The sequence below is a fragment of the Lytechinus variegatus genome, chromosome 3 (genome assembly GCF_018143015.1).
Source record: "Lytechinus variegatus isolate NC3 chromosome 3, Lvar_3.0, whole genome shotgun sequence".
In the NCBI taxonomy this organism is placed as follows: domain Eukaryota; kingdom Metazoa; phylum Echinodermata; class Echinoidea; order Temnopleuroida; family Toxopneustidae; genus Lytechinus; species Lytechinus variegatus.
Window position 1 is genome coordinate 52,541,121 of NC_054742.1, and position 26,670 is coordinate 52,567,790.

At 34.6% G+C, this 26,670-nt stretch overlaps 1 protein-coding gene across 1 annotated transcript; it reads right to left on the minus strand.

Moving 5' to 3' along the window:
* Nucleotides 1-1,665: 1,665 nt before the first annotated feature.
* Nucleotides 1,666-24,683, minus strand: LOC121411330 (inner nuclear membrane protein Man1-like). Its single transcript, XM_041603994.1, has 14 exons — nucleotides 23,113-24,683; nucleotides 21,788-21,816; nucleotides 21,312-21,381; nucleotides 20,277-20,359; nucleotides 18,891-18,985; nucleotides 13,604-13,755; nucleotides 12,645-12,746; nucleotides 11,952-12,054; nucleotides 10,644-10,812; nucleotides 9,918-9,957; nucleotides 9,025-9,112; nucleotides 8,136-8,241; nucleotides 6,140-6,218; nucleotides 1,666-5,545 (listed from the first exon to the last, which is right to left on the minus strand). Exons 1-14 carry the CDS (start codon nucleotides 24,638-24,640, stop codon nucleotides 5,406-5,408), a joined length of 2,784 nt encoding a protein of 927 aa, XP_041459928.1. The 5' UTR covers nucleotides 24,641-24,683; the 3' UTR covers nucleotides 1,666-5,405.
* Between the last annotated feature and the right edge of the window lie 1,987 nt (nucleotides 24,684-26,670).

Here is a 26,670-nt window from a genome sequence, read left to right on the forward strand (position 1 = left end):
AAGAGTAACCATGTATCACTGAACATCTTGTGCGAGTTAGAGTAGTATTCAAAGTCAGCACTGCTGCTATTGAACCGCGTGATGCAGGTGAGACGGCCAGAGGCATTCCACTTGTTATACTTAATCTTCCTTGTAGATAATTATGATATAGTTTTCTTTTAAAGTAACTAAATAAGTAAAGATTTTCAGATATGGAATATACAGCAAATTATCAATGATGATTTCATGTAACAACGCAAACTATCAGTTCCTTGGTGAGCTGGATGCACAACACCTTTCCTCATGTTTGCTTCACCAAGATAGGTACATCCAGGGATCCAGCTCACCTCAATAGTTAGCCCATCACCATCAGGAACAGTGATTATTATTTGCTTAATATTATAATAACCAAAATAGACTTTGGAGCCTTCAACCAACATGAAGCTCTGCTTTTACTTTTGGCTCCCTCATATCCACATCTCTCATTTTCTTTCTCTGTCAATTATTTTAGAACCAATTACAAGAATACATTATAGAACTTTTTGTTTCTATTGTTATATTAGGTATGCATTTCATACTTAACAATATTTATTTATGTTTGACTATGAAAATTTGTATTGTATGATATTATTGTTTGTATTGAGTCGTTGATTTTTTTGAAAATGTGAAATGTTGATGTGAATAAACCTTGAGATACGGATCAATCAAATATAAATTGGTGAGAAATCAAATGACATCACACATTTAGAAGAGAAGTTATGTTGGTAAAGTCCAAACATATGGAAACAAAAGTCAATCCAAGGGTGCAGTTGAAATGCTTGCTATAATGACATTTCTCTATATGTATTAAAAATAAAGAGAAATGTCATTATAGCAAGCATTTCAACTGCACCCTTGGATTGACTTTTGTTTCCGTATGTTTGGACTTTACCAACATAACTTCTCTTCTAAATGTATGATGTCATTTGATTTCTCACCAATTTATATTTGATTGATCCATATCTCAAGGTTTATTCACATCAACATTTCACATTTTCAAAAAAATCAACGACTCAATACAAACAATAATATCATACAATACAAATTTTCATAGTCAAACATAAATAAATATTGTTAAGTATGAAATGCATACCTAATATAACAATAGAAACAAAAAGTTCTATAATGTATTCTTGTAATTGGTTCTAAAATAATTGACAGAGAAAGAAAATGAGAGATGTGGATATGAGGGAGCCAAAAGTAAAAGCAGAGCTTCATGTTGGTTGAAGGCTCCAAAGACCATGCATCATATTATGAATGACTGAAAAAAAACCCTCCTCTTACATGGCAATACCACTGATACATGTACTGACCTTCAAGTCAACACAGATTGCAGAATAAAGAAAAAAAAAGCCCAGACAAATAAATTATTTGTATTTACATTTTATTTCACAATTTTATTCATACAGAACACTCATGCAAGAAGCATAAAAAGTGCACACTCTCCTCCATGTTTCCGGAATTATAATGGCGATATTTCCCTACTGATTACAAAATTGTTGTATCATACAGGTGCTAGAACTATTCATGGAAAATTACAAGCATGGATATATATCATTATAATTCTTGATTATGATTGTGAGTACATTAATCTGAGTACAGGTATTACAGGTTTTTTAAATACAAGTTTGTTGTAACTTTTGCAAGTTACATCTATTAAGCATCTTTATATTGGCCTACTGGTGAAAAGTGGCAAACTGACCATTGATGGTAACTATTTTGCTCATTAATTACTGTAAAATATCTAACATTTGTGAAACCAACAATTAAATTTCCATAGCAATATAACATAAATAGAAAGTTATATGATTTTTAAAATAGCACCAAATCATTGCATTACAATATCTTTAGATAATGTAAGCAATTTTATATTGTAAATCCTTTGTTCATGTCATCAATTTCTACAACATCGGGTACAAGTAAATAATTGGCATTCTTATTTGTTGTTAAATTTGAAGGGATAAATATGACTTTTAAAAAAATTGGAGTAATCGTATCATACAAAAACACTTTGAAAATAAATAATTCCTACTTGATCTGTGGTATTCTAAACTGTTCAAGAAGAAAATCTGTACTCAATATCATCAATGAAAGGCACGCCACAAGGCCCTGTTTCACAAAGCTTTGTTTTAAATAATAAATTGTTAAATTATATACCAAGTCTGCTCTCGGCTAATCAAATGCCGGAATATCAGTAGCTTGAAACTTGCTATCAATAAGAAGACCCTGTTTGGGCTGATGTTTTCACAGTATAATTAATAAATTGTTGAAACCCAGGATAACAAGATAGCACATTAAAACAGAGAAGATATCTGATATATCAAATGTACACTACATACACAATTGACGAGTAAACAAGACAATGAATAATACTGATAATTATACAAAACTACATGTAGATGGATACTCAACTGCATAAAGCCAAAATCCATGACCCATATTCTGAAGTCGTGTTTAATTTAAACTCTGGTCTGCAGTTGCGATTGAAGTATTTAATTATGACATAAATCTCTAACAGTAGAGGATCAATGAATCAGCTCATTTTATTTTCAAAACCATTCTTAACTGTCTAGGAAGGATAAAGAAAATTCAGGAAAGAGCAGTGAACATAAGGAGCATACAATGCAAACAAAATTTTGACATGTTTGGCTTTCCATAATTTTTAGCACTGAGTTAAACCATGGTCTAAGTTATTCCCGACTTCAGAATACGGGCCTATGCCTTCACCATTGCAAGATCAGAAATATGTTACATACCAAACTTCTAAAGAAATTCAAATAATGACCTCTACGACCTTCAATCAGATCATCCTCACTCACATTTGCATACATGAGAGAAAATGGAAGTTGAACTCTCAAGAAGCTCTCTAGTTATTGCAAGAAAAATATTTTGAGTCATATGACCTTTGAACCCATGACTCCAATATCTTTTCAGATCATCATCATGTCTATATGCATACATGAGCTAGTTGATCCCTCTAACGGTTCTTTGGTTATTGCAAGATGGGGTATTTCGATGTACATTGACCTGTGAACTCTGACCTCATGACCCTAAAATCTGATCACATCTTCGTCTTGTGCAAACTTGAAACAAGTTTTAAGATGATCCCGTAACTGCTATTCGATTATAAGAATAATTACATGCATATGACCTGATGCATCCTCTAATAATTTCCTAACTTATATATGAAGTTTATTTTTCAACTTACTGAACAAAGTATAGTTGCAGTATGAGAATATATATAAATATGAACATTAACATCATACAGACAAAAAAAAAATGTTTATATTCCGGGGCTACTTTTTCCAACATATGTCTACTGGCTGAATCTGGAACAATTGAGAAGCTTTAACATTACAATGAATGGGAATTTTCCAGGTCACGTTTTTACTTAATTTCCAGGGCCCTTTTGAGCATTTCGGGGGTGAAATCATCTCGAGCCCTAAACAAGATTTTGCCTGCCATCGAATAGTATTGTGCCCAAAACATGATCTGACTAGTGCAATGATGTGGAAATACACAAGATATTTTAGTCGGACCCCACTCGTTCAAAGCAATCGGTATCATAGTGCACCCTCTCCATCCCCTTGGGGAGTATTCTCCTAGCCTTGTCATATTCATATGCTTATCCAACAAAAACGTCGCACCCTACAGGGTATTCAACAAAGATGGTCAGGAGCAATGTAGATAAAATACAAGCCACAAGATGAAATCGACCAAATTGAAACCAAACTCAACAATCTAATGATTACAATGCTATATACCAACTCCTTTCAAATATAATGTAGGATACAATAACTTATCACACAGAACCATCTACACTAACCACACAGAATCACATAATCACTAATGGCTGGTATGAGATCAATTCAAAATAACATAACTAAAATCATTAGACACAAAAATTGTTATACAGAGAAAAATCATTAGATCAATTAAAATCAATTCAACAAAACAAATAATACCTAATCATCCTCTCTTTAAAGTTTAATTTTTATTCCAATAATTGATCATTTATCTCATTCATATAACTGTTTACTAATAAATATTGTGCATTCACTAATATACCAGCCATCAGTATGATCATGAATTTTGTGTGGTTTTCATTTCAAACACATCACTATTTCCTTTCACTTTACAGTAATCAACAATGTACAATCTTTACACTCTATACATGTTTATCTTTCACTCTTACCAACCAATCTACAAGAGGTAGATAATGAAATAACTCCCAGCTTCAATCTTCAAAAATTATTTTGGATTAACCTTTCCTTACCATTAAAATACGATCAATTAATAAATTAAATCGCATTCATACTTTTTCTTCCTTTCATATTTCTTGTTTACTATGATTTCATGCAATTTTTTGGGTGACTTAATATCCTACTTTTTGAAGACCCAAGTGGGTGTTTCATAGAGTAAGTTACGATTAACTTTACACACAACTGAGTTCTATTCTTGTTCCCAAGTTTTTTTTTTGTGTGTTTAACATAGTTTGAATGAAATTTCTATAGTCTTCTGATAAAAATATTGATAAATAATAGACTGTACATTCAGAAGCTTGTACACAAAAAGAATATGAAATGTTGACAAGAATTTTAAGTTAGAAATATTGGATTAAAACTTCAAATGATTGGCATCAAAATGACTGGGGATCTGATTTGGCAAACCAAGAAAAGGTCATCAGATGTTGGTCAAGTCTTGCACAACTTTATTCCTCGCCAAAATTTCCAAACATGATATGCCTCTACAAACAGCAAGATAAATTAAAGACTATTTATGTTGTCTGGTGGAATGTCTTCCAAGAAAAATAGAAAAGAAATATACAACACAAGGTGGAATACATTTGACAAGTGTTCCTTTTCTGAAATTATACTAGACGAAAATATATTGCTTAAAACAAAACAACCATCCGATCTATCAAGAACATCAAATCCTTCAATCATCTAGACCAGTGTACGTTTATGATAAGTTGGAAAATACTATTTGTAAGGAAATATTTTCCTAGTTTTTCCTTTTCAAACAGGGTAACCAAGCCTCTAATACAAATGGGAGTCCAGGTTGACCTCATGGCCACATTTTGCAGGCCTCGGTCTTGAGTCACTGTACAAAGTCTATGGAAGAGAGTTTTCCTTAGCTGTCTAGTGACTCGGAACTCCTGTCCTCCACTATATCACTGCCACTATCTTAACATTTCCTTTTAATACCTCAATAGAAAATATGAACGTCCTGCGATCACTTTGTTTGGTTGCAGGAGAAAAGGGGTTAACTTGCTTGGCACCATACTTGGCTTTGGTATAAAAGGGGCCTCTGAGATTAATAACAACTCACATTCTCTTCCTTCATATCAATATAAACTAGAAAAGCAGAAAGTCACAAAGGGGTGATCAGCTGGGTGAGCTGGGAGGCGACTGGAGTGACATACGGAGATTGTTGGAAGGTTTCAGCAATGATGTCACATTAAGAGCTGATGGGAAACGCTGATGGTATCGGTCAAGTCGAATGTATTTGACTGTCACAAGCTTACCTATCAAGAGAAAACATCATAAAAATGGGTTTAAAGACAGTCTTTTTCTTTGTTTTTTATAAACATGGACCTCAGATTATCATACAAAGATCAATATTTAACCTACAATATTGATGATTATTTAACATTTCTTTAATGTTTGTGAATTCTAATTTGATCACTAAATCAGATTTAGCAACATAGTCACACATGTCTTCATTACACAATCTTACCTTGTATTGAATTGACACTTTCAATATTGGCATTCTTTAGATTTACATTTATACTATGTTCTGAAGCATCTTGTTCCTACAAACATATCACGTCTGAGAATAATTCTTACCTATTATTGTCTTTTGAACGTAAGAAAATGTCAGCAATAACAAAGATAAACTAATGTTGACAGTAAAAGATTTTCAAAACTGATATGAATCCAATGAATATTTGGCCCAATGTGTTTTGTTTGTGACAAAACAGGGAAAGTAACTTCCTTAATTTTCTTAACAAAGATAATTTGTATGAAATTTTATACTGTACATTTTAAAAATGTACTATTCTTATAGCTTTTCAATTAAAATAAATAGAATTACTTATAAAATCATGGCATAGTCTTACCATCAAACCAGCTTCCTTGAAGGCACCGGAATGCTATGCCTGCCTTCTCTGAAGAAACACACTTCACATAGACACATCCCTGTAAATTGAAATAAAGAAAAAAAATTACCCATAATGACACAATTAGGCAGAAAACCTTTATTTTTTCAATGAAAGATTGAAAATAATAACTTTGTGATTTTGAAGAATTAATATGATAATTTAATTTAACCCCTTTGAGATCTAAACACCATTCAAATTAATAGCGAATGCTGTGCTTTAAACCGACGAGCACAGCGCCGTCATTTTTGTTTACTTTTCAAAAAAATATCATGATCTCATAAGTAATGTTACGCTCTGATACAATTGGTTACCAATTTTGGGGACGAATTATTTCCCTGACTTTTTACGGTTCCTCACGCTTTGAACAGGCTTTGATAAGATTTATTAAACTTTAATGCAGTTATGACGCTCGAAGTCAGGCTCTGATATGAGTATCAAGCTCTGTTTTGCAAAATTACGCTCTGTTACGCATTGGAAAATATCGAGATCGCCAATTTTATGCTGCTTTTGATCCAGAGCCTATATAGAGATGCAACAGATCCACAAATTCATTGCATCTTCAGGGCTCTCACTTAACTCTTTTCTTTGGTTGCTAGCCAGGCAACCTATCAATTTTTAGGTTGCCAAATGGCATTTTATCTTGCCATACGGAAGTTCAGGTAATAACTGATGATTGTACACAGAATGTGTGCACCATGAATAGCAACCCCTCCAAAATGTTGCATGTTTTACAAGACCTACATAGTCCCATTGTTATTATTAAATGTAATAACTGAAATTCAGAGAAATCACACTAGACCGTGTGAAACCCTTTGTTTTAACCAGCCACTACTTGATTTAGATAAACTCATGCAAAAGGGAGCATTCAAATTTTTACAGAATCCATGAGCGAGGGAGCGAAGCAAATTGTGTTTTCCTTCAGACAAATAAATACTAGAGAGGAAGGTATTTCAAGCTATTTTACTCCTGGGATTAATATAGTTAACCTATGAAAAGTATTTATTATAATATAACATTATGTGATTTGCTAACCAATCAGTAAATAATTTCACAAAAACTTGGACTTGGCATCAGCACCATAGACTAAATGTGTTATTCTGGAAAGCCTGGGGCAAACTTTCAGGTTGTCAAAAATAGGCACTATGTATAACTTTTAGGTTGCCCGCCAGTAGTTTTGGTTACCAATAGCACCCGAGCCGCTAATTTCAAGCCCAGATCTTTGACTACAGAACACGATGGCAGAACAACAAGATCCAGAAGTTCCAGAGCATGATCTATCTGAAGAAGACACAATGTTTGTCTCCCTGCTGGTACTGAAGTCGCACTGCTATTTTATAGGGATGGATACAGAGCATGGGTATTGTAGGAGCATGTGAAAGAGCATGAGAGAGCGTGAGGAAGCTAACCAAGTGTAACAAAGCCTCACAAAGCATGTCAATCCTTGATCAATGCATTTCAAATCATGGGAAGGCGTGATAGTCCTTTATGAAAGTGTAACAAAGCGTGTCATATCATGATGAAAGCGTCTGACCACGTGTCAAATCTTCATGCCAGATCGTAGCAAATCTTGAGACATCTCAACGAGGCGTGTCAATTGGTGACAGACCGTGAAGACTGGGGTCCCCGCTTTGAACCAAACTCTGTTAAGCTTTCCTACGCTTTGAGTCAAGCTTTGTTGAGCTTTGTTATGCTTTGATATGCTCTCAGCACTTTAGTCAATTCGTGACAGAGCACCCCAAGTTTATAAACAGTTTAAAAATTTTTGGCGCTCTTGCCGAATGTCCTACTTTACTCTAAGCTTTCCAACGATCTATTACCACCCTAACACTTTGATCAAGCTTTGTTACACTTTGGTGCCACTTTAAAGCACCATCAAAGCGCTGTTGGTGTGAACTAAGCATAAACAATCTGATGACATCCTCTAAAAGCAATACAGTATACAATAAATATTTACCTCTCTAGAAGTCTTCTCGACAGCAATGTGCATGATACCACTGTCATCCCCACATCTCTCTAAGATAGCATCCTGTATGGTCAAATGCCAGTTGCTTCCAGACTCCCTGTTATATTCAAGATTATCAACAGTAAGTAATCAATGTATACAAACTACAAAACAAAATATAACAGAAATTTATTTAGGAAAACCATATCAATGGTGAGAATGATAAAAATGAGGTTGTTGGGCATGATCGAAGAAGAAAGATCAGGGGAAACAATGATTTCATTATAAAGTAAAAGATTAATTATAACCATATCATCATATATCTATAACTGTGAAATCATGAAATCTAAGCATAAAAATAACCACACTGATGATCAACAACAAAGAAAAGTAGATGTGAGCAGTGCATTATATTGCTCACTGGAAAAAGATCAGATATCTGACTGGAATGCTGTGCTTGCTATGTCAATTTCTCAGCAATTGTACATTTTCTACCAAAATCACTTGGGTAATGTTTTATATTAATAGATAAAATAACTTTGATAATCATTTTATCAGATTATATTCAACTCATTTTATATCATTGCCACAAGTGCCATTTAATAAGAACACTTACCTCATCCATTTCCAAAACAATTATTCTTGTTGACACATGCTTAGCATACACTTGACAATGGATAAAAAACAGATTGCCCCAAAGAACATTTTCAATGATTCTTGATACTATTTTATCATTCAGAACAATGAAACTTCCCCAACCAAATTGTGGATAATAATCTTAGAAATGACAGAACTAGGTTTTTTTTCAGTTTTTTCCCCAGAAAAGCTATCTGTCTCTACATTTTGACTGACAGAATGTTAACTATACAGAACATACCAAGTGTGAAAATAAGCAACTTACAGTGTAGGATCAAACATATTTCTGACTTTGAGGCACGGAGTGTAGTTATAGGCACTGGCTTTCACTGCACTATCCAGGCTTGCAAAAGCTGCAAAAGACAAAAAAAATATTGAGATGGTTAAATTATCTTAACTGCAATAATTGATTAAAAGCAATATCAAAATATTGTCTTACAAATAATTTTTAAGTAATAAAAAAAATGAGGATATATTGTATCCATATTATAGAACATTGTACAAATTATACGCAGATCGTCATTTCATACATATCACTCATTTGAGCTAGTCATATCAAAAACTGTATTGCCCTTGTTTTCATCAGCAATGAGAAAGTGGTAAATTATTTGTCACCCTTTGCATATAGAATTTATGTGCTCGGCCAAAAGTGAACATATCTTTGCATTTTCTATAGTCTCATATTCAAGCAATTAAAGACAAAGATGATTTAATAATAATACTCAATTTTTATACAGCGCAAATTACAGTGAAGCCTCTCAGCACTCTAAAAGATAGTATGAGAAAGAGAGACTGAGGAAAAGAAAAGGAAAAACAATCATATTGAACCTAAATACATCATTCAACATAACCTAAAAACATCATTATACATATTTGAGATTGAATTTTGACAATATGGAACTAGATACCGGGAATGCATCATTAGGAAATTTGATTTGTTGAGAAACCATTGCTTCTTGTAATGTGGGCCTGAAATTCAGTGAGTCCCAGTAAGATTGCACATACACGCACACACTATTAGCTTGTTTTTTTCTTTTTATCAATGCCATCAAAAGCACCAATGCCATCAGCATCACCATCACAAGCTCCAATCATAAACCAGCTTACAAACCTATTAATCAGCCTACATCATAGTATTCATTTACATACAAGCCTTACCTGTTCCTTGCCACACCTTTGCTCTTTTGGGATTCATATCCTGAAAAAACAAAAACAATGGAGTTACATTTATCGATCAATCAACAACATAATATTTTAGTAATCTTAACTGGACAACCTACTAAAATTATGATGGTCTGCAGAGGTTGAGACCAGCCACCACTAAAAATTTCTGACTTGCACCCAATGCAATCAATCCCTAGCACTTATTTCACAATTGACAAAGGAAATGATACTGTCCATTAAAAGCCAACTAGTTTTTTATCCCCCTCTAACCATATGGTGAGGTGCACCTTTATCATGTGACAACCCTGCTGGACATACATGAATAAAGGGGGGGGGGGGTGTCTCACGATGTCTGGGAAGCCCCTTTTAGTATCCAAAACAAATTAAGCTGTTTTCTTTTCTTCAAACAAATTATCAAGCTTTTTGAAAGCTAACCACCAAGAGACAGAACTCACAAGACTGTACACCATTTGTCAAATATACAAACCACTTCTTTAACTTGCTTCAAATTGGCACCACTCTTCCTCCAACAAAATTGCACCAAAGAGCTGCAAAAAATGTAAAGGTACCATGCAAGGAAGAGATTTTCCCCCCAATTTGGCTCTTTCCCATAATGTATCAAACCTGACAAAAACACACAGGAACTAAATGTACATTGTGGGTGCAAATTGCCCTTTGCTTTATGCTACCTGAATGATTCAGAGTACTTCGCCTACTTACCCTATCAGTGATGGGTACAAACGATGTGACAGCCACAGCAGGAGACGGTTGAACCCACCTCCATACAGCAAACTCTTCACCAGCAACCTGCTGTGTCTCTACTCTCACACGAGATTCATTGACGTTCAGGAACTGTACAGCCTTCTGCCACAGGTGCTGCTTCTTATGTCTGGTAACAAAGAGATCACATGAAAAATAAGCTTTCAAGCTATAACTTGACACCCTGGTCATGCAAATATTTATATCATAATCATCTTTACTCTCATGTGGGCTCGTCGTGGTCTAGTGGTTCTGACTCTCGCCTTTCAAACAGAGGGTCATGGGTTCGAATCCTAGCCATGGCATGTTTTCCTTCAGCAAGAAACTTATCCACATTGTGCTGCATTCAACCCAGGTGAGGTGAATGGGTACCCGGTAGGATTAATTCCTTGCATGCACTGGGCGCCAGTGATGGTAGCTCAAGCTAAAGCTGGGGTATTAAAAGTAAGCGCTTTGTATCCTCAAGCAAAAAGTGCTATATAAATCCAGCTATTATTATTATTTTTTTATATTTATGTTTAATCACACATTATGTGAAATAGGGCATTGTATAAAGACCTCTATAAAAATATTGAAAGATCAAGTCATTTGAGAACCTACGGTTTATTTAATGAGCTACTGCCACCATATCATTTTGATAGATGAGAGCTAGTTAACAGTAGAAATCCAGCAGTTGTTATTGAAAGGTTTCATGGAAGAGGGTCATAAAGTTGTCCACAACTTTACTCCAGTTTACTTCATTTGTGAGTCTTGTGATTTGCCATTGATAATTATTTTTCAAATTGACGTAAATAATAAGTTTTTTTTTTGGGGGGGGGGGAACATTGGCTGTCAAAAGAATTATTAAAATGATATATTTCTTTATAATGTTCTATTGTGAACAAGTTGCTATTTACAAGGCTGCATATTCAAGAAATAATAAAACTAATATGATCTCATTATGTTGATCAAAATCAATTCCAAATTTAGTACAACACAAAAAATAAACCAGTGGATAAGTTATCATAAATTGCAAAGACTGGTCAACTAACCATCGGGAATTCAGGATCATTATATATGTTTTGCACATTTTTAATTAGTCAATCCCAGTCATCAACTACTTCACAGGGTCATAAATTATTACACAAAAGAATGTCTGTATGCAGAAATACTATTAAATAACATAGCCCCCCCCCAAACACTAACCAAATACCCTGAAGCCAAATCGACACTGCGTTGTGTATCTCCCCCCCCCTCCCCCTTGACTGAATGGAATTGAGGGAAGCCTACCTTTCAGCTGGAGGGATCAGTGTGTCTCTGACATGAGGAATAGCTAGGTATGGTGTCAAACTCTTGTCTTGGTAGCAGGCTTGTTGGTGGTTAGCAAGGACCTCTGTAATTGACAAGATATTCATATAGATTTGAAACAACAATGTAAGATCAGTGTTCTACCTTACAAAGATGTGACACAATACATTTTCGTTAAATCAATGTAAAGTTAGATATGGAATACACATTGTGTCAAAGCACTCATCCAATGTTGTTAATCAGTCCATGTATAATTAATTTGAACAATCAGCAATATACTTAATTTTTTAAATAAATGAATAGAAAGAACAAAAATTCTAATGATGATGATCTTCAAAGGTTTTCATGATGGAGAGATTAATGATGAATGATGTTGTTTAGCTTGATTTAAATCACTGAAAATTCTCTCAAAGACCAGGAAAGTACTAATAACCATTTAATGTATGCAAAGAGAGAGGGAGAAGAAAGAAAAGAGAAGTAGACGACATTCAACACCAGAGCTCAACACAAACTGCCGGAAATACGTCATATTTTCCGAGGTCAATCCCAACACCAGCGTGATTTCAAGTACGGTGTTGTAGCTGGTGTTGGTGTTGTCCCAACACCAGATTTCAACACCATACTTGAAATCACCCATTAAATGAAGAGAAAGATTAACCACCATGGTGGACCTACCAATAATCTTTTCTACAAGCTGAGTGACTTCTTGCCGTGCCTGTTCTTTCCTCTGCATCTGGTACTTTATAAGATAGAAACCTGGCCACAATACCAAAAGAGCTAGACAGGGAAAATCAATTGATTATCAAAACTGTTAATTTCAATATGAATAAAATTAAGGGTTTTTTTTCCCTTTCACCGTCTACTTTTTAAAAGCACTATATCTTATCAGTCAAATACACAAATATGTGACTGATTTTCTAGCCAAAATCATCTTCTAAATTGTAAAATCATGAATATTTCTGACAAAGTTTAAAACACCCAAGATGCCTTACTCTACTAACTTGATCCTAAACCTTCATAAGTTCTTTGTGGACTGATTTTTTTGTTTTACATACAGACATCAAGAAGAACAGGGTTATTTAACTATTTCTATTGTTCTCTTCTTTTGAGTGTATAGTCAAGTTATCTATTGCCCCCCCCCCCCGGACAAAAATCGCTAGCTTGGTCTGTATTATGATTTCATGCATCAATTGGTGCAATTACAATTTTCTAATTGACATAACAATTTTGAAGACAGTGTGGCACATATCTCAGGAGGTGCCCCTCCCCCTCCCTTGCTGTCAAAGGGGTCCAGACAACTTGGCTGGGTCAACTTCAACCATGGACATGATGGACTATTCAATTAACCTGATCCAACCCCCTCAACAAAGGACCAAAGTATAGTCACACTGTACTCCGAACAATGCTAGAAAATCACATTCAAGATGAGTCCTTGGGCTTGCAAGCCCAAGCAATAGACTATCTAAATCCACAGTACATTCAACCTACAAATTTCCACATGCTTTGTACTAAACCTTTTGAATTGATATCATACGATGAAGATAATGAGGATGGGCTCTTGAGAGAATGGATTAACATTTTATACATACATGTAATTTATTACATAGGGTCTGTTTAACCAGACTACTACTTACAGATAACGAGGATGGTAGCCCAGAAGAGAAGTTTGATTGCTGTAGTCTTGACCTGACAGAATAAGGTCATGTATTCATGAGTAGATTCCAGCCACTTCACATCGTTATCATACCTGTATTCTGTCAGATGTTCGTTCTCTTTATCAAACAGCCTGGAAAGAAGTCATACAATGATAAAGAATTATCCTTGGCGGTTGGCACAAAGTAAATAAAAAGAAAACAGAACAATTTGGGAATACACACAATCAAAAGGCAAAGTAACAGTTTCTTCAGTTAAAGAAGAAAGGAAAAAAGAAACAGGATGGCGACATTTGTAAAATAGGAAAAAAAGTTATTTATATCTGAAAAACAAAAATAGCTAAAACAAATTCCTAAATCAAATCAAAATATTTGATAAATCATTTGTTATCAAAGAAAGGATAATCATAGGGACAGTGACTTTCCATTATAGTAGACCGGCCAAACCTCAAAAAGTGCTCTAGATAAGGATTCGACGGCAAAATTTGTTAATGCTTGGCATCCCAGCTAATAGTCTTGCAAAAATACCCAGGAATAGCGTACGGCCGGATGCCAAGCGCAATTTTGCGTGAAAGTGTCATTTTTAGCGTAAAATCTGAAAGACTGTCGAAAATCACGCATTTTGATATTTTGACGGATTATCATCATATTTTTGATTATCTTTGATATGAAATTATTTTTATTCAGAATTTCAAATTATAAGTCTACTAAATATGCATTTCAAATTTGAATATTACACACACACATATGGCACAGGGAAACATAAAACAGCGATTTCCTCGAAAAAAAAGTTTGTGAAAACTATCAATAGATTGAAGTTTTGTTACGCAACATAAATTCTTCGATTTAAATGCGTTTATCCATCGAATGTATAGTAAACGTCCTAGTGCCACAAATATTAAAAGAATTTTCAAGAAAGATGGTAGATATCTCATTTTATGTTATCCGAAAGGATACAATGTGCATTTTACCATGTGCGCATTTTGAAAAAAAAATTGAAAATACCGTACATTATGTACATAATTACATGTATAAGTAGGGGAAGGCGGGGTAAGTTGAGCATAGGGGCAAGTTGAGCCACCAGCCCCAGGCCAATAATGAATGAGTCAGACATTGTGGTGGTGTCATGTATTGATGACCCATAGCATAACCCCTAACCCCACCACATTGTTTTCCACTTTGAAACAAAAAGTAGTTTTTTAGAGGGAAAAGTATGAATTTCAGCCAAAAAAGTAAAAAAGAGTGTGAAATAGATAAGTACTTTATTCACACACACGTCTTTAAATATAGTAAAGACATGATAACAACATTGTTAGTCCAGGTATGGATCTTCATTCTTGTCATAGTCTTTTATATGATGGATGCATAATAAATGTGTGGATATAAAATTATCGCACTAAGTTCGGACTGGGGTAAGTTGAGCCAAACAGCATGGGGCAAGTTGAGCCATGGTAATTCTTATGGTAATGTATCTTAAAAAACAAAAAAACCATAAAAATCGATTGAAATGCAGGCTGAAAGGAGCAAATTTACATGACTGCTCTTTTCCTTTTAAAGGATGTTAGTATTATAGAGAATTAGCAAGTGAAAAGACTTTAAACAAAAAATTGACATGCTGGTTCTCCCCCATACATTTTGTACATAGTTTTTGTGGCTCAACTTACCCCCAGATGGTGGCACAACTTACCCCATATATGGGGCAAGTTGAGCCATTTGACATCGGTTTTTTCAAAGGTCACGATGACTTTCAGTGTGGGGGTAGAAAGTTATATGTAGGTGAAAAACATTTCCCAAGAATCAAATTTAAAGGCAAGGTACTTATTTTTACAATAGTACTAGTCATATCAATTCTAACATGCAAAATGCAAAAAGTGTCACAACTTACCCCGCCTTCCCCTACATACTAAGGCGAGTTTTTATTTACATGTAAGAGTCCATAATAAAGCGAGTTTTTAATTAGATAGCCCAATTTATCAATTCCTTGCATCCCAGCTAAAAGTCTTGCGGAAATACTGAGGAATAGCGTAAGGGCGGATGCCAAGTGCACTTTTGCGTGAAAGTGTCATTTTTAGCGTAAAATCTGAAAGACTGTCGAAAATCACGCATTTTACTATTTTGACGGATTATCATCATATTTTTGATTATCTTTGATATGGAATTGTTTTTATTCAGAGTTTCAAATTATTAGTCTACTAAATATGCATTTCAATTTGGAATATTACACACACATATATGGCAATATGACACAAAAAATCGTGATTTACTCGAAATAAAAGTTTGTGAACACTATCAATAACTCTTAGTTTTTTTTACAACTCAAATTCTTTAAATTGGTTCATCTATTGAATATCGTTCGTTTCTAATGTCACAAATATCAAAATAATTTTTTTTAAGTAAGGTGGAAGAGATATTTTCCGAAACGGGACATGCAAAATTTATCGGGAGGGGGGGGGGCATTTTGAGTGTAAAATTGAAGATACTGTAAATTATAAACATAATTACATGAATAAGTACTTTAAAGGACAAGTCCACCCCAACAAAAACTTGATTTGAATAAAGAGAAAAATTCAACAAGCATAAAACTGAAAAAATCATCAAAATCGGATGTAAAATAAGAAAGTTATGACATTTTAAAGTTTCGCTTTATTTCACAAAACAGTTATATGCACATCTCGGTCATTATGCAAAAGAGGGAACTGATCACATCACTCACTCACTATTTCTTTTGTTTTTTATTTTATGAAATATTTTCATTTTCTCGTCATTGTCATGTGAAATGAAGTTTCATTCTTCCCTGAACCTGTGGAATTCCATTATCTTAACATTTTGTGGTTCAGGCAAGGAGGTCATAATCGTCAAAGTCGTAAAAATTGAAATATTGTATAATGTAAACAATAGAAAACAAAAGAAATAGTGAATGAGTGATATCATCAACTCTCTCATTTGGATGTATCTGGCTCGTTCATATAACTATTTTCTTAAAAATACGCGAAACTTTGAAATGTCATAACTTTCTTATTTTACATCCGATTTTGATGAAATTTTCAGCATTGTGCTTGTCTGATTTTTCTCTATTGATTCAAATCAACAATTTTTTGAGGTGGACTTGACCTTTAAAGTGTCATTAATTTTTTTCTATACGTTCAAAGTTATAATGAAATTTTGAAAAATGTAACTTTGGTTAAGATTTCAAGGTTGATATGACGCTGTTAAATCAAAACTACCGTCACCTCCACCGGAGAAGTGGCTTCTTTAGTCCTACTCTGCTATGCCAGCGAGACAAAAAATAGGTACTGCCGTGCAACGGCCATTTTTTTAAATATACTTTGATAATCAAATAACTGAAGTAAAATTTAGATTGACAGAGTGGTTTAAAAATGCTTATTCAATCGCTTTATTCATACATGTATGTTTTCTATGATTTTGGATATAGATATTCCTGTAAAATTAATGCTGCCATGGTAACCATGGTAACGGCAAATTAAATATCAGACTTATTTCTGAATATCGCCACAGGTAGATTTAAGTTCAGCACCAATTCATTCGTGGAAATAGCAAGAAGATCGAACCCTACAAAAGCAAACATAATCCTACATAATATCATGACGAGTATCGCACTGATATAAGATAAATTATGTGCAATATCGATGTAATATTGTGCGCTGTTTATTTTTTTATCAGAAATGCGCATCTGATAAAATAATGTGCATCGTTATATTTCGCATATATAACATAAAATGATATATATCTTGCATCTTATTTCAGTATTTGTTTTCACTATATGTGACATGACAACAATTATTAAGTATTTATTCGGTTAGCACTTAATCTTGACGAAATTGAGATGCGGAACACAAACATTATACCATTAATAATTTTTACAAACCTCTATTTTGAGTAAATCGCGGTTTTATGTTTCCCTGTGCTATATGTGTGTGTGTAATATTCAAATTTGAAATGCATATTTAGTAGACTTATAATTTGAAATTCTGAATAAAAATAATTTCATATCAAAGATAATAAAAAATATAATGATAATCCGTCAAAATATTAAAATGCGTGATTTTCGACAGTCTTTCAGTTTTTACGCTAAAAATGACACTTTCACGCAAAAGTGCACTTGGCATCCGCCCGTACGCTATTCCTCAGTATTTCCGCAAGACTTTTAGCTGGGATGCAAGGAATTGACAAATTGTGCTATCTAATTAAAAACTTGCTTTATTATGGACTTTTACATGTAAATAAAAACTCACTTTAGTATGTACTTATACATGTAATTATGTACATAATGTACAGTATTTTCCATTTTTCTTTCAAAATGCGCACATGGTAAAATGCACATTGTATCCTTTCGGATAACATAAAATGAGATATCTACCATCTTTCTTGAAAATTCTTTTAATATTTGTGGCACTAGGACATTTACTATACATTCGATGGATAAACGCATTTAAATCGAAGAATTTATGTTGCGTAAAAAAACTTCAAACTATTGATAGTTTTCACAAACTTTTTTTTCGAGGAAATCGCTGTTTTATGTTTCCCTGTGCCATATGTGTGTGTGTAATATTCAAATTTGAAATGCATATTTAGTAGACTTATAATTTGAAATTCTGAATAAAAATAATTTCATATCAAAGATAATCAAAAATATGATGATAATCAGTCAAAATATCAAAATGCGTGATTTTCGACAGTCTTTCAGATTTTACGCTAAAAATGACACTTTCACGCAAAATTGCGCTTGGCATCCGGCCGTACGCTATTCCTGGGCATTTTTGCAAAACTTTTAGCTGGGATGCCAAGCATTAGCAAGCATTAACAAATTTTGCCGTCCAAAGTATAAAAAATCGTTTTGGCCGGTCTACTATTATATAAATTACTCAACATACATGTATTTCTCTTGCGATGTTACTATTTTGCCAGAATCCATTAGAATGCTTTAGTACTTGAGTATTTGGACAGTACTAAAGAACAAAATAAATCAAAATATGCAAAAGAGCTCTCAGCCTTCGATCATCATAGAGATCACAGATATTTTCTTTACGCAGATCTGTTCACATATAGTGTGGATGGTACACTATCCCTACATCGGCTGTGACTTGAATATTTTTTTTTCGATAAAAAATACTATCAAACATGAAGGGTATATGGAAAAATTTGAATGATTTTAATATCCACCAATTTGCATTTTATACACAAGTAAATTCTCAATTTAATTCTACATAATAAATCTGCTCATGTGCAATGTTGATTATATAACTCTTACCTTATACTCCATTGTGGATTTGAAGTAATAAGGAAAAGAGTTCTGGGCATGTACTCTGACACCCAAAATGGATTGCTTCTTGGTGTACGTTTTTGCTAGAAGGAAGAAAAACACACACACAAAAATAAATAAAATATATATATGTGGATGCTTGAGTACCGGTACATGCAGTCAAAATATATGCATCTCTCTCTCTCTACCAGATCAGAATTACCCACCTAAATTAGATGACCTCTAGCTCTAGGACCTTTTATTTTGTGACCCTAAAATCTAATCATATCACTGTCACTCTTACACATACAGTGTACAAAACTCACATACAAGAGTGATGTTTGTAGTTGATCCCTAAAATGATTTGGATATTGGAAGAACAATTTTCATGTAGGTAATGAACCTCATACCTAAAACATCATGATTGTCAATCTAATCAGATATGCAAACATAAGATTAAAATTGGTCTCTTGAACAATTGCTTATTCATCATAAGAACACGTTTTCAATTATATAATGGCCTCAGTGATTTTTTACTTTATAAACCCAAAATGAAATACAAAATAAAATCAAAGTTGCAATCTGAAACAAGTTTTATGTTGATCCCTGAAATAATTATTCAGCTATTGGGAGTAGGCTCATCCCGACAACAAAATATTTCAATGTAGTAATAATCTCTTTGACATTTGACCTTGATACCCCAAAACTAATCAGATCACCACTTCTCCTACTTGTGCAAAGTATGAAATTAGTCATTCAAACTATTCTTTAGATATCCTGAGAAAACTAAAGAGAAAGAGTGAGACAACCCCAAAACATTATACCTTTGGTAATCACATTTGGAAAAGAGAGGCAAAGTAGTCACAACTATCAATACAACAGCTACCCATTTAACAATAGAATGACATTCACTTTAATTTAAATAGCCAGGCGTATATAAGATCATGTTTGCATATTAATTACAAGTGCAGTCCCTCTTTTATAACAGCTACCAACATCCGACTCGCATATACACCCACCAATGGCTACATGCACATTCTTGAACCCACATTATAATACAAGTCATAAAATAATAATAATAATACAAGGTTCTTGTATAGGGCATATCACAATTATGAATATTGTCTCTATGCGCTTCCAAAGGACTTAGATATTATTACCCCAGCTGTAGTTTTGCAGCCGTAATTACTAAGATTACAGTGCACACGCATTTCAAGGAATAAATTCCTGCCAGGTACCCATTCATCTCACCTGGGTTGAGTGCAGCACAATGTGGATAGATTTCTTGCCGAAGGAAATTACGCCATGGCTGGGATTTGAACCCACGACCCTCTGTTTCAAAGTCCAGAGACTTATCCACTGGGCCACAACACTCTACAATAATAAAATACTCACAATGGAGGGATATTCCTCTAAATAAATCTTAGCTTCTTCCATCGTCATATTCTTTACAGGGGATTTACCACACAGGAAATCACCTAACAAAAGACAGGGAGAAAACAAAATGACAATTGCATTATAATATAGCATAAATTGTACCAAACATCAACAACAAATGAGTTGCCTCCATTCATGATCATGGATAACATTATTTAGTAACAACTATTCATGATCATATACATGTAGGCAGACTGAACAATGTGAACATATACAACATTCATTTCCTGTGTTTATTGAAATTCAGCATCACTTCACTAGGCCTGTGGACAATCCACAGGAACCTGGGACCTGCTCAAAAGCTTTTGAGTCCCAGGCACAAAAATTATAAAAAAACATAATTTTAAAGATAACTCATAATTGTGTGATCATAATTCCATTCTCTCAATGAAATTAAATCATGAAGTGGGATTGGCATTATTTTTCTTGGTCGGCTTTAATGTTATTCTGATTAACCTTGGATATGTCTGTGCCCTTTTGTATTTTTCCTGTTTGGGCTACTAGTATAATATAGAATTGTGCACTAGAAAATTGGACCTTGCCCTGAAAATATCATAATTAAAGGCATGTAGGACTGTGACATTAGCAATCCAACATTTAACGCATTTCTGGAAATACAGTACCAGTCACCATTCTTTGAATCACTATTACCTGTTTCAACCAGAGAATAGATTTGGTCCATAAAAAACCTTGGAGGAAAAAGAATTGATGCAATGACATGTTATGCAAAATAATGCTACAAATAGTGTCACTGTGTACCTTTCTGATACTTGTTGATGAGTATACAACACATAAAAAAGTTTCAAGCATTACAAAAACCTCAAGAGAAATAAAACATTCATATGTAATAACTTTTGCTCCTTATTTAAAGTGGATAATCCTGACACCACTGAAACTGCAAATATTGCAAGATTTTTACAGGGCAAATTATAATAGTTGACTACATCATGACCAATACTATGCACAGTAAGTTGCTGCAGTTGATTACACTACCTCTTATTTCACTCAGTTTTTCATGCAAGGCCTGTCCCATCAGCAGTGGTAGCTCATCACCAGAAAAATCCTAAAATCAGGGGAAAAGAGTATCAGTAAGAAAACAGTATCCAGTAAAATAAGATGAGTACAAATCTCAACTCTTAAGGTTAAACTCTGACTAAATAATTTTATCTAAAAATTGTAATCAACTTTTCTAGGGTAAAGAAATGATACAATAATTGCTATGCAAGTAGATGTCTCGCGTATAAACAAACTCATTTCACATATTTATCTAAAGTGCATATTATATCGACTAAAGGTACTTTTAACTGGTTTGGACATTTCAAAACAGTACAAAAGACACACATTTCAATGAACATCCCTGTGAAATTATCAATAATTATTATTTAGCCTATCTCAAAATTTTCACTACTCTGCAAGTTTTAGACAAGGATAAAGCATTAACTTTTGCCAGTGCGAAAGTGTATACTTACCACATCATCTCCACCTGTAATGTCAGCAACTGCATATGAAAACAAACATACATTAATTAAAGGTCAAACTCCACCTCAAAAAAAATATTGATTTGAATCAATAGAGAAAAATCAGACTAGCAAAATGCTGAAAATTTCATCAAAATCTGATGTACATGTAATATAAGAAAGTTATGTCATTTTAAAGTTCTGCTCATTTTTCACAAAATAGTTTGTGTATGCACAATTTAGTCACATGCAAATGAGAGAATCGATGATGTCCCTCACTATTTTTTTTTTAATTATTTGAATTATACAATGTATCATTTTTTACAGATTTGAAAATAAGGACCAACTTGACTGAACCATAAAAAAAATGGTAATTGCACTTGTTCAGGGAGAAATAAAACTTTGTTTCACAGGACAATGAGGGAAAAATTAGAATTTTTCATATAAATTCCGAAAGAAATAGTGACTTAGTGATGTCATCAGTTCCCTCATCTGCATACCGACCAGGAAGTGAAATTAAGTAAAACTTTAAAATGTCATAACTTTCTCATTTTACATCCAAGTTTGATGAAATTTTCAATGTTATGCTTGTTGGATTTTTTTTTATTCAAATCAACTTTTTGTTGGGGTGGACTTGTCCTTTAAAAGCACTACCTACATAAATCAGAGATAACATTGCTATTCCTGGATGTACATGTACTGCAAATTGCAATATACAATAGTGACAAAAATGCCCTAAAATACATTTATCTTGGGTCTATTAAATTGTTCAAACTTCAAATAAAAAACATAAAGAAAATTTTAATCCACTGACATGTGTAACATAGCTCCTATGAAAATGTAGGCCTACAGGTTTGACATTATTTAACATCAAAATTATTTTTGAGCAGTTACTCATTTTTACTACAAACACTTGGTCATACTGTGGACTATATTAGAATCTATTATGACTGGAATGGGCCTTCTGACAAAAAAATATTTGGAGCACAACACTCTTTGGATGGTATAAACAGTGCTGCATATTTTTTTTTCTTATAACAAAATAGCAAAAATTAAGGGGTGCTTTAAAACAGCCAGAAAAAAGCACTCTCCTTTTCTCTGGTTTTATATTCTTGGGGGAATTCTAACATATTACTCTATAGCTACCATGTTCAAATTGTCACAAAAACATTGGGTGAAAGATATACCATAACAGTTGTAGTGATCTAAAACAAGATTTTATATTGTAATGTACGGATTCAATTGCAATTTATAATCTCTTACAAGAATAAATTTCTGTCTGATTTCATATTGAAAATACAGGTACCATTTTAATTCTACACATAGATCTTGCTTACTTTGCAAATATCTGGATTTCACAGTACTGTTGACACTCAAGTACATCAGCCCAAGCATGATGAAGAACAGGCAGACACTCCCAAGAAGCACTTTAGAAACAAAATGACTGTATTGAGTTCTCCAACTAGAACCAAGATTCTCTTCTGTAGCAAATATCTGAGCCTCATCCAGTGACTGTTCCCTGAGTGGAGTCTGAGCATTGGTCTCAAACCTATTTTCATTTGGTGCTGGTGTAGAGTAGTCTTGTCTAAAGCCGCTGCTCATCGGTGTTGGTGTTTGCCCATGAAATGATGCATGGTTGCTAGATGATGCATCTAATGTGGAGCCTCTCAAAGTTGGCCTACCACTGACAGGAGTTGCTGCAGCACTTGCTGGGGCATCCTGTTGAAATGAGTTCCCAGGGTTGATGGAGTGGTAGGTTGTATCATCTCTGCTTGAGCTGGCTTTTCTAGGAGTCGATGTACGAGATGAATTGAACGGAGAAGTGAAAAATGTCCAGTTTGAAGATGTATCCGTGTCCTTAGATCTTGAAGTATTTGATGTGATGCGAGGTGGTGAATCTGTCTTTGATTTATATGAACCAGAGAGAAAATTCCACCTCCCTCTCCTGCTGTCTTCTTTACGAGATCCATCTTTTGACGAATTAACAACAAACGTGTTCCTTTTCCCTGAATTATCACTAGCAGAGTCATCTTCATCTTCTTCAACATATTCATCATCATCATCCCCCTCCTCATCATGAACAATCACACCTGGTTTAGATTTAACTTTGGAAAACTTATAAGATTCAGAAGTTCTAGCAACAGTCGGTTGTTTCTTTGTTCTTGTTTTTACACCTTTATCAAACAATTCCTCATCAGAGTCCGAGAACTCTCCCCTTCTACTAGTACTAGCAGTACTACTAGTGACAGTAGTGTCACCGAGTTGTTCACCATTAACTCTGTTCGAATTACTGTCCCCTGCACCTCTTCCTTGCCTGATCGACCTTCTCCTACCCTTTACCGTTCTTGAATTAGAAACATCATTCGTTGACGGTCCACCACGAAAGTCTCTGTCATTCCGATGTTGATATTCATGTCCACGATCACTTTTTTCACTCCCATCATCATTGACGTCATCCTCAACCTCATGGTCATTTATACCAACTCCTAAAGACCTTCTCGAACTTGTCTTTCGTGCACTTTGAGAATTTTTAACACCAACTGAATTGCGCTTTGTTTTGGGCGCTGGCCGCGCAACCCGTGCACCACTGCGGCGTCTAGTTGCACTGACCGGGGCAGTTACCCTGGAATTTCCCACAGCCTCTCCTTCGCTTTCATCCGAACTCAATGCGAATACCTTGGGCGATGAAACCTTTCTGGAAGCTGCTTTTGTAGTAATGTTCTTCTTCTCAATTCTAAGTTTGTCGAGCTTCTTCAGAAACAAAGATCTAGTGGTTCCTGTTATCGGACCTGGCGTGTATCCATACGAAATCAACTCTTCACGGAGCTGACTGTCGGTCAACGGAGGATCTCCCCTTGCCGCCATTTTGAGCGTCAGGTCATTTGCGATCACAGGAAAATAAAATCGAGATTCGATTGTCGATGTCTCGTCACTTGTATGGAAAGCAAGGCCGTGCAAAATGCGAATAAACCAGATACAGGTGTAGGTTTTTTAGGTGCTCGCCGCGGCTGTCATCTCTTTTGAATTTGGGGATTTGGGTACAATTTCAAAATGAAAAAATAGATAATTGCATCTGATTTGATTTTATAAAGAGAATATGATATATTGATGGTTTTATTTCACTATAGTTATCCATTTTCATTTTGCACAAGTGACAAGTGCATGAATGCGCTTTCTGGAGGAGTTTTGCGATTCCCTGTTTTGTCAAAATAGGCAATAAGTAATGGTGGAATTGGTGACTGAATCAAAGTCTTAATTAAGACCCTAGGTAGGTACGTACGGCCATAGACACTAGACGTGCTCTCGCTTTGAAATACAACCTAATCCGCTAAGATAATAAGCCAAAATCTATTGATGATTCAGAGAATCCAATAGTTCATTACGTTTCACCACATTTTTTTCACATTGTATGAATTTTGGGTTCAAATGGGACCAAATTTATGAATCGTTTTCGAAACTTTAATTGAAGAAGTTTCGATGTGTGGCCATATAAAACTTGTGCAGGGCAGCATCCAATGCATACTAAATCCATCGATATAGGCTTGCATGATGAAGTCCGGGGATGAAGTTCATCCATGCGCACGTATCTGTGCAACGTACAGCTGAGCAAACTACATTTCTTCTCTGTACTTTTTGGCACATAAACATGATCTATTTTGTCACTTTTTCAGAAGTTATATGGAATTTCTGTAACTTTTAAATATTTTTTATTATGTTTATTAGGACTTAAGGATTATTTTTATGTATTCTTTATGAAAAATTAAGAGCTTTCTAAATTTGGTGTCCTATCTTCCCTATAGGCCAACAAAAATGAATGTCCTTATGGCCTGTCAATGAGAATAATAAAGCCTTACCAAATTTAATCAGCACTGTGGTATGGGGATTGAGAGCGAGAAAGATAGAGAGAAGGTGGGAGAGAGAGAGTAAAGTGTTGCTCCAACTCTCCAATCCCCCACCCCATATCCCTGACCGTCGTTTTCCATGCAAGTTATAGGCCTACTTGGATGCTGCTAGGCTTGGATGCCGCTAAGTTGTGAGCTTCCATCTAATATCGGCCTATATGTTCAGTGCCCCATTCCCAAAACTCCAAAGAATATTGCTTGTAGTAGATATTTGCTCACACTGCAACATCTAGAGTGAATTTACACTGAAGAATTAGCCTGGTCGCTGTATCCACCTTCTACTGTTAGAATGAGCATGGACCTACTACAGGTCCATGGAACTTGATCTACACGTCGTTTGGAAACATTAAAAATCTCACGGTATTCCACATCAAATTCGCTCCGTTCACATTTTGCAACACTTCGCCTTCCATACTTCCAGACAACGCGTCACGGAACTCGATCAGCTTAGCTTCTGTTGTGAAAGTAGTCTTGTAGATTAGTTCGCTATCAAATATAACTGATTTTTCTTTTCAATAATTCTGGGTCATATTTACCCTTTTCAAATTATTTACTCCATTATCATGTCTTATATTTCAACATTTACAGAAACTTGTATACTCGTGTTTTTCATGGACTGCTTTTACCTGAGGAGAGAATTCGATGATACAGGGGTATTCATATTTAGACTACATAATGCCAAGGTCAGACAGGCCAGAAGCGCTTGGAAAAAAAACAAAAAAGCAGTTCAACCGTAGAATGTTGGAGTTTAAACATCCATTTTATCTAAAGCAATTTTGTGTAACCCCGATTCTCATGATACAAACTGATTACACATCAGATATGAATTTCCTTTATTTATATAATTATTTATTTTTTCAAATAGATCATTTCCTTTTCCCGTTTTATTTTCTCACAACTTCAAGTGGAGCGGAACGGTGGGGGTGACCATTACATCGGCAAAAAGTCACAAGCAGACGGTCTTGTTTATGTTTTTGTACACGGTACATGTCT

Excerpts from the sequence above, each read along its gene's own strand:
- LOC121411330 (XM_041603994.1), bottom strand. The coding sequence starts at position 24,640 with ATGGCGGCAAGGGGAGATCCTCCGTTGACCGACAGTCAGCTCCGTGAA. Across the intron at positions 18,986-20,276 it reads TAGAGGAATATCCCTCCATT|CAAAAACGTACACCAAGAAG; the intron begins GTGAGTATTTTA and ends TCTTCCTTCTAG. Across the intron at positions 12,747-13,603 it reads GGCTACCATCCTCGTTATCT|CTCTTTTGGTATTGTGGCCA; the intron begins GTAAGTAGTAGT and ends TTCCCTGTCTAG.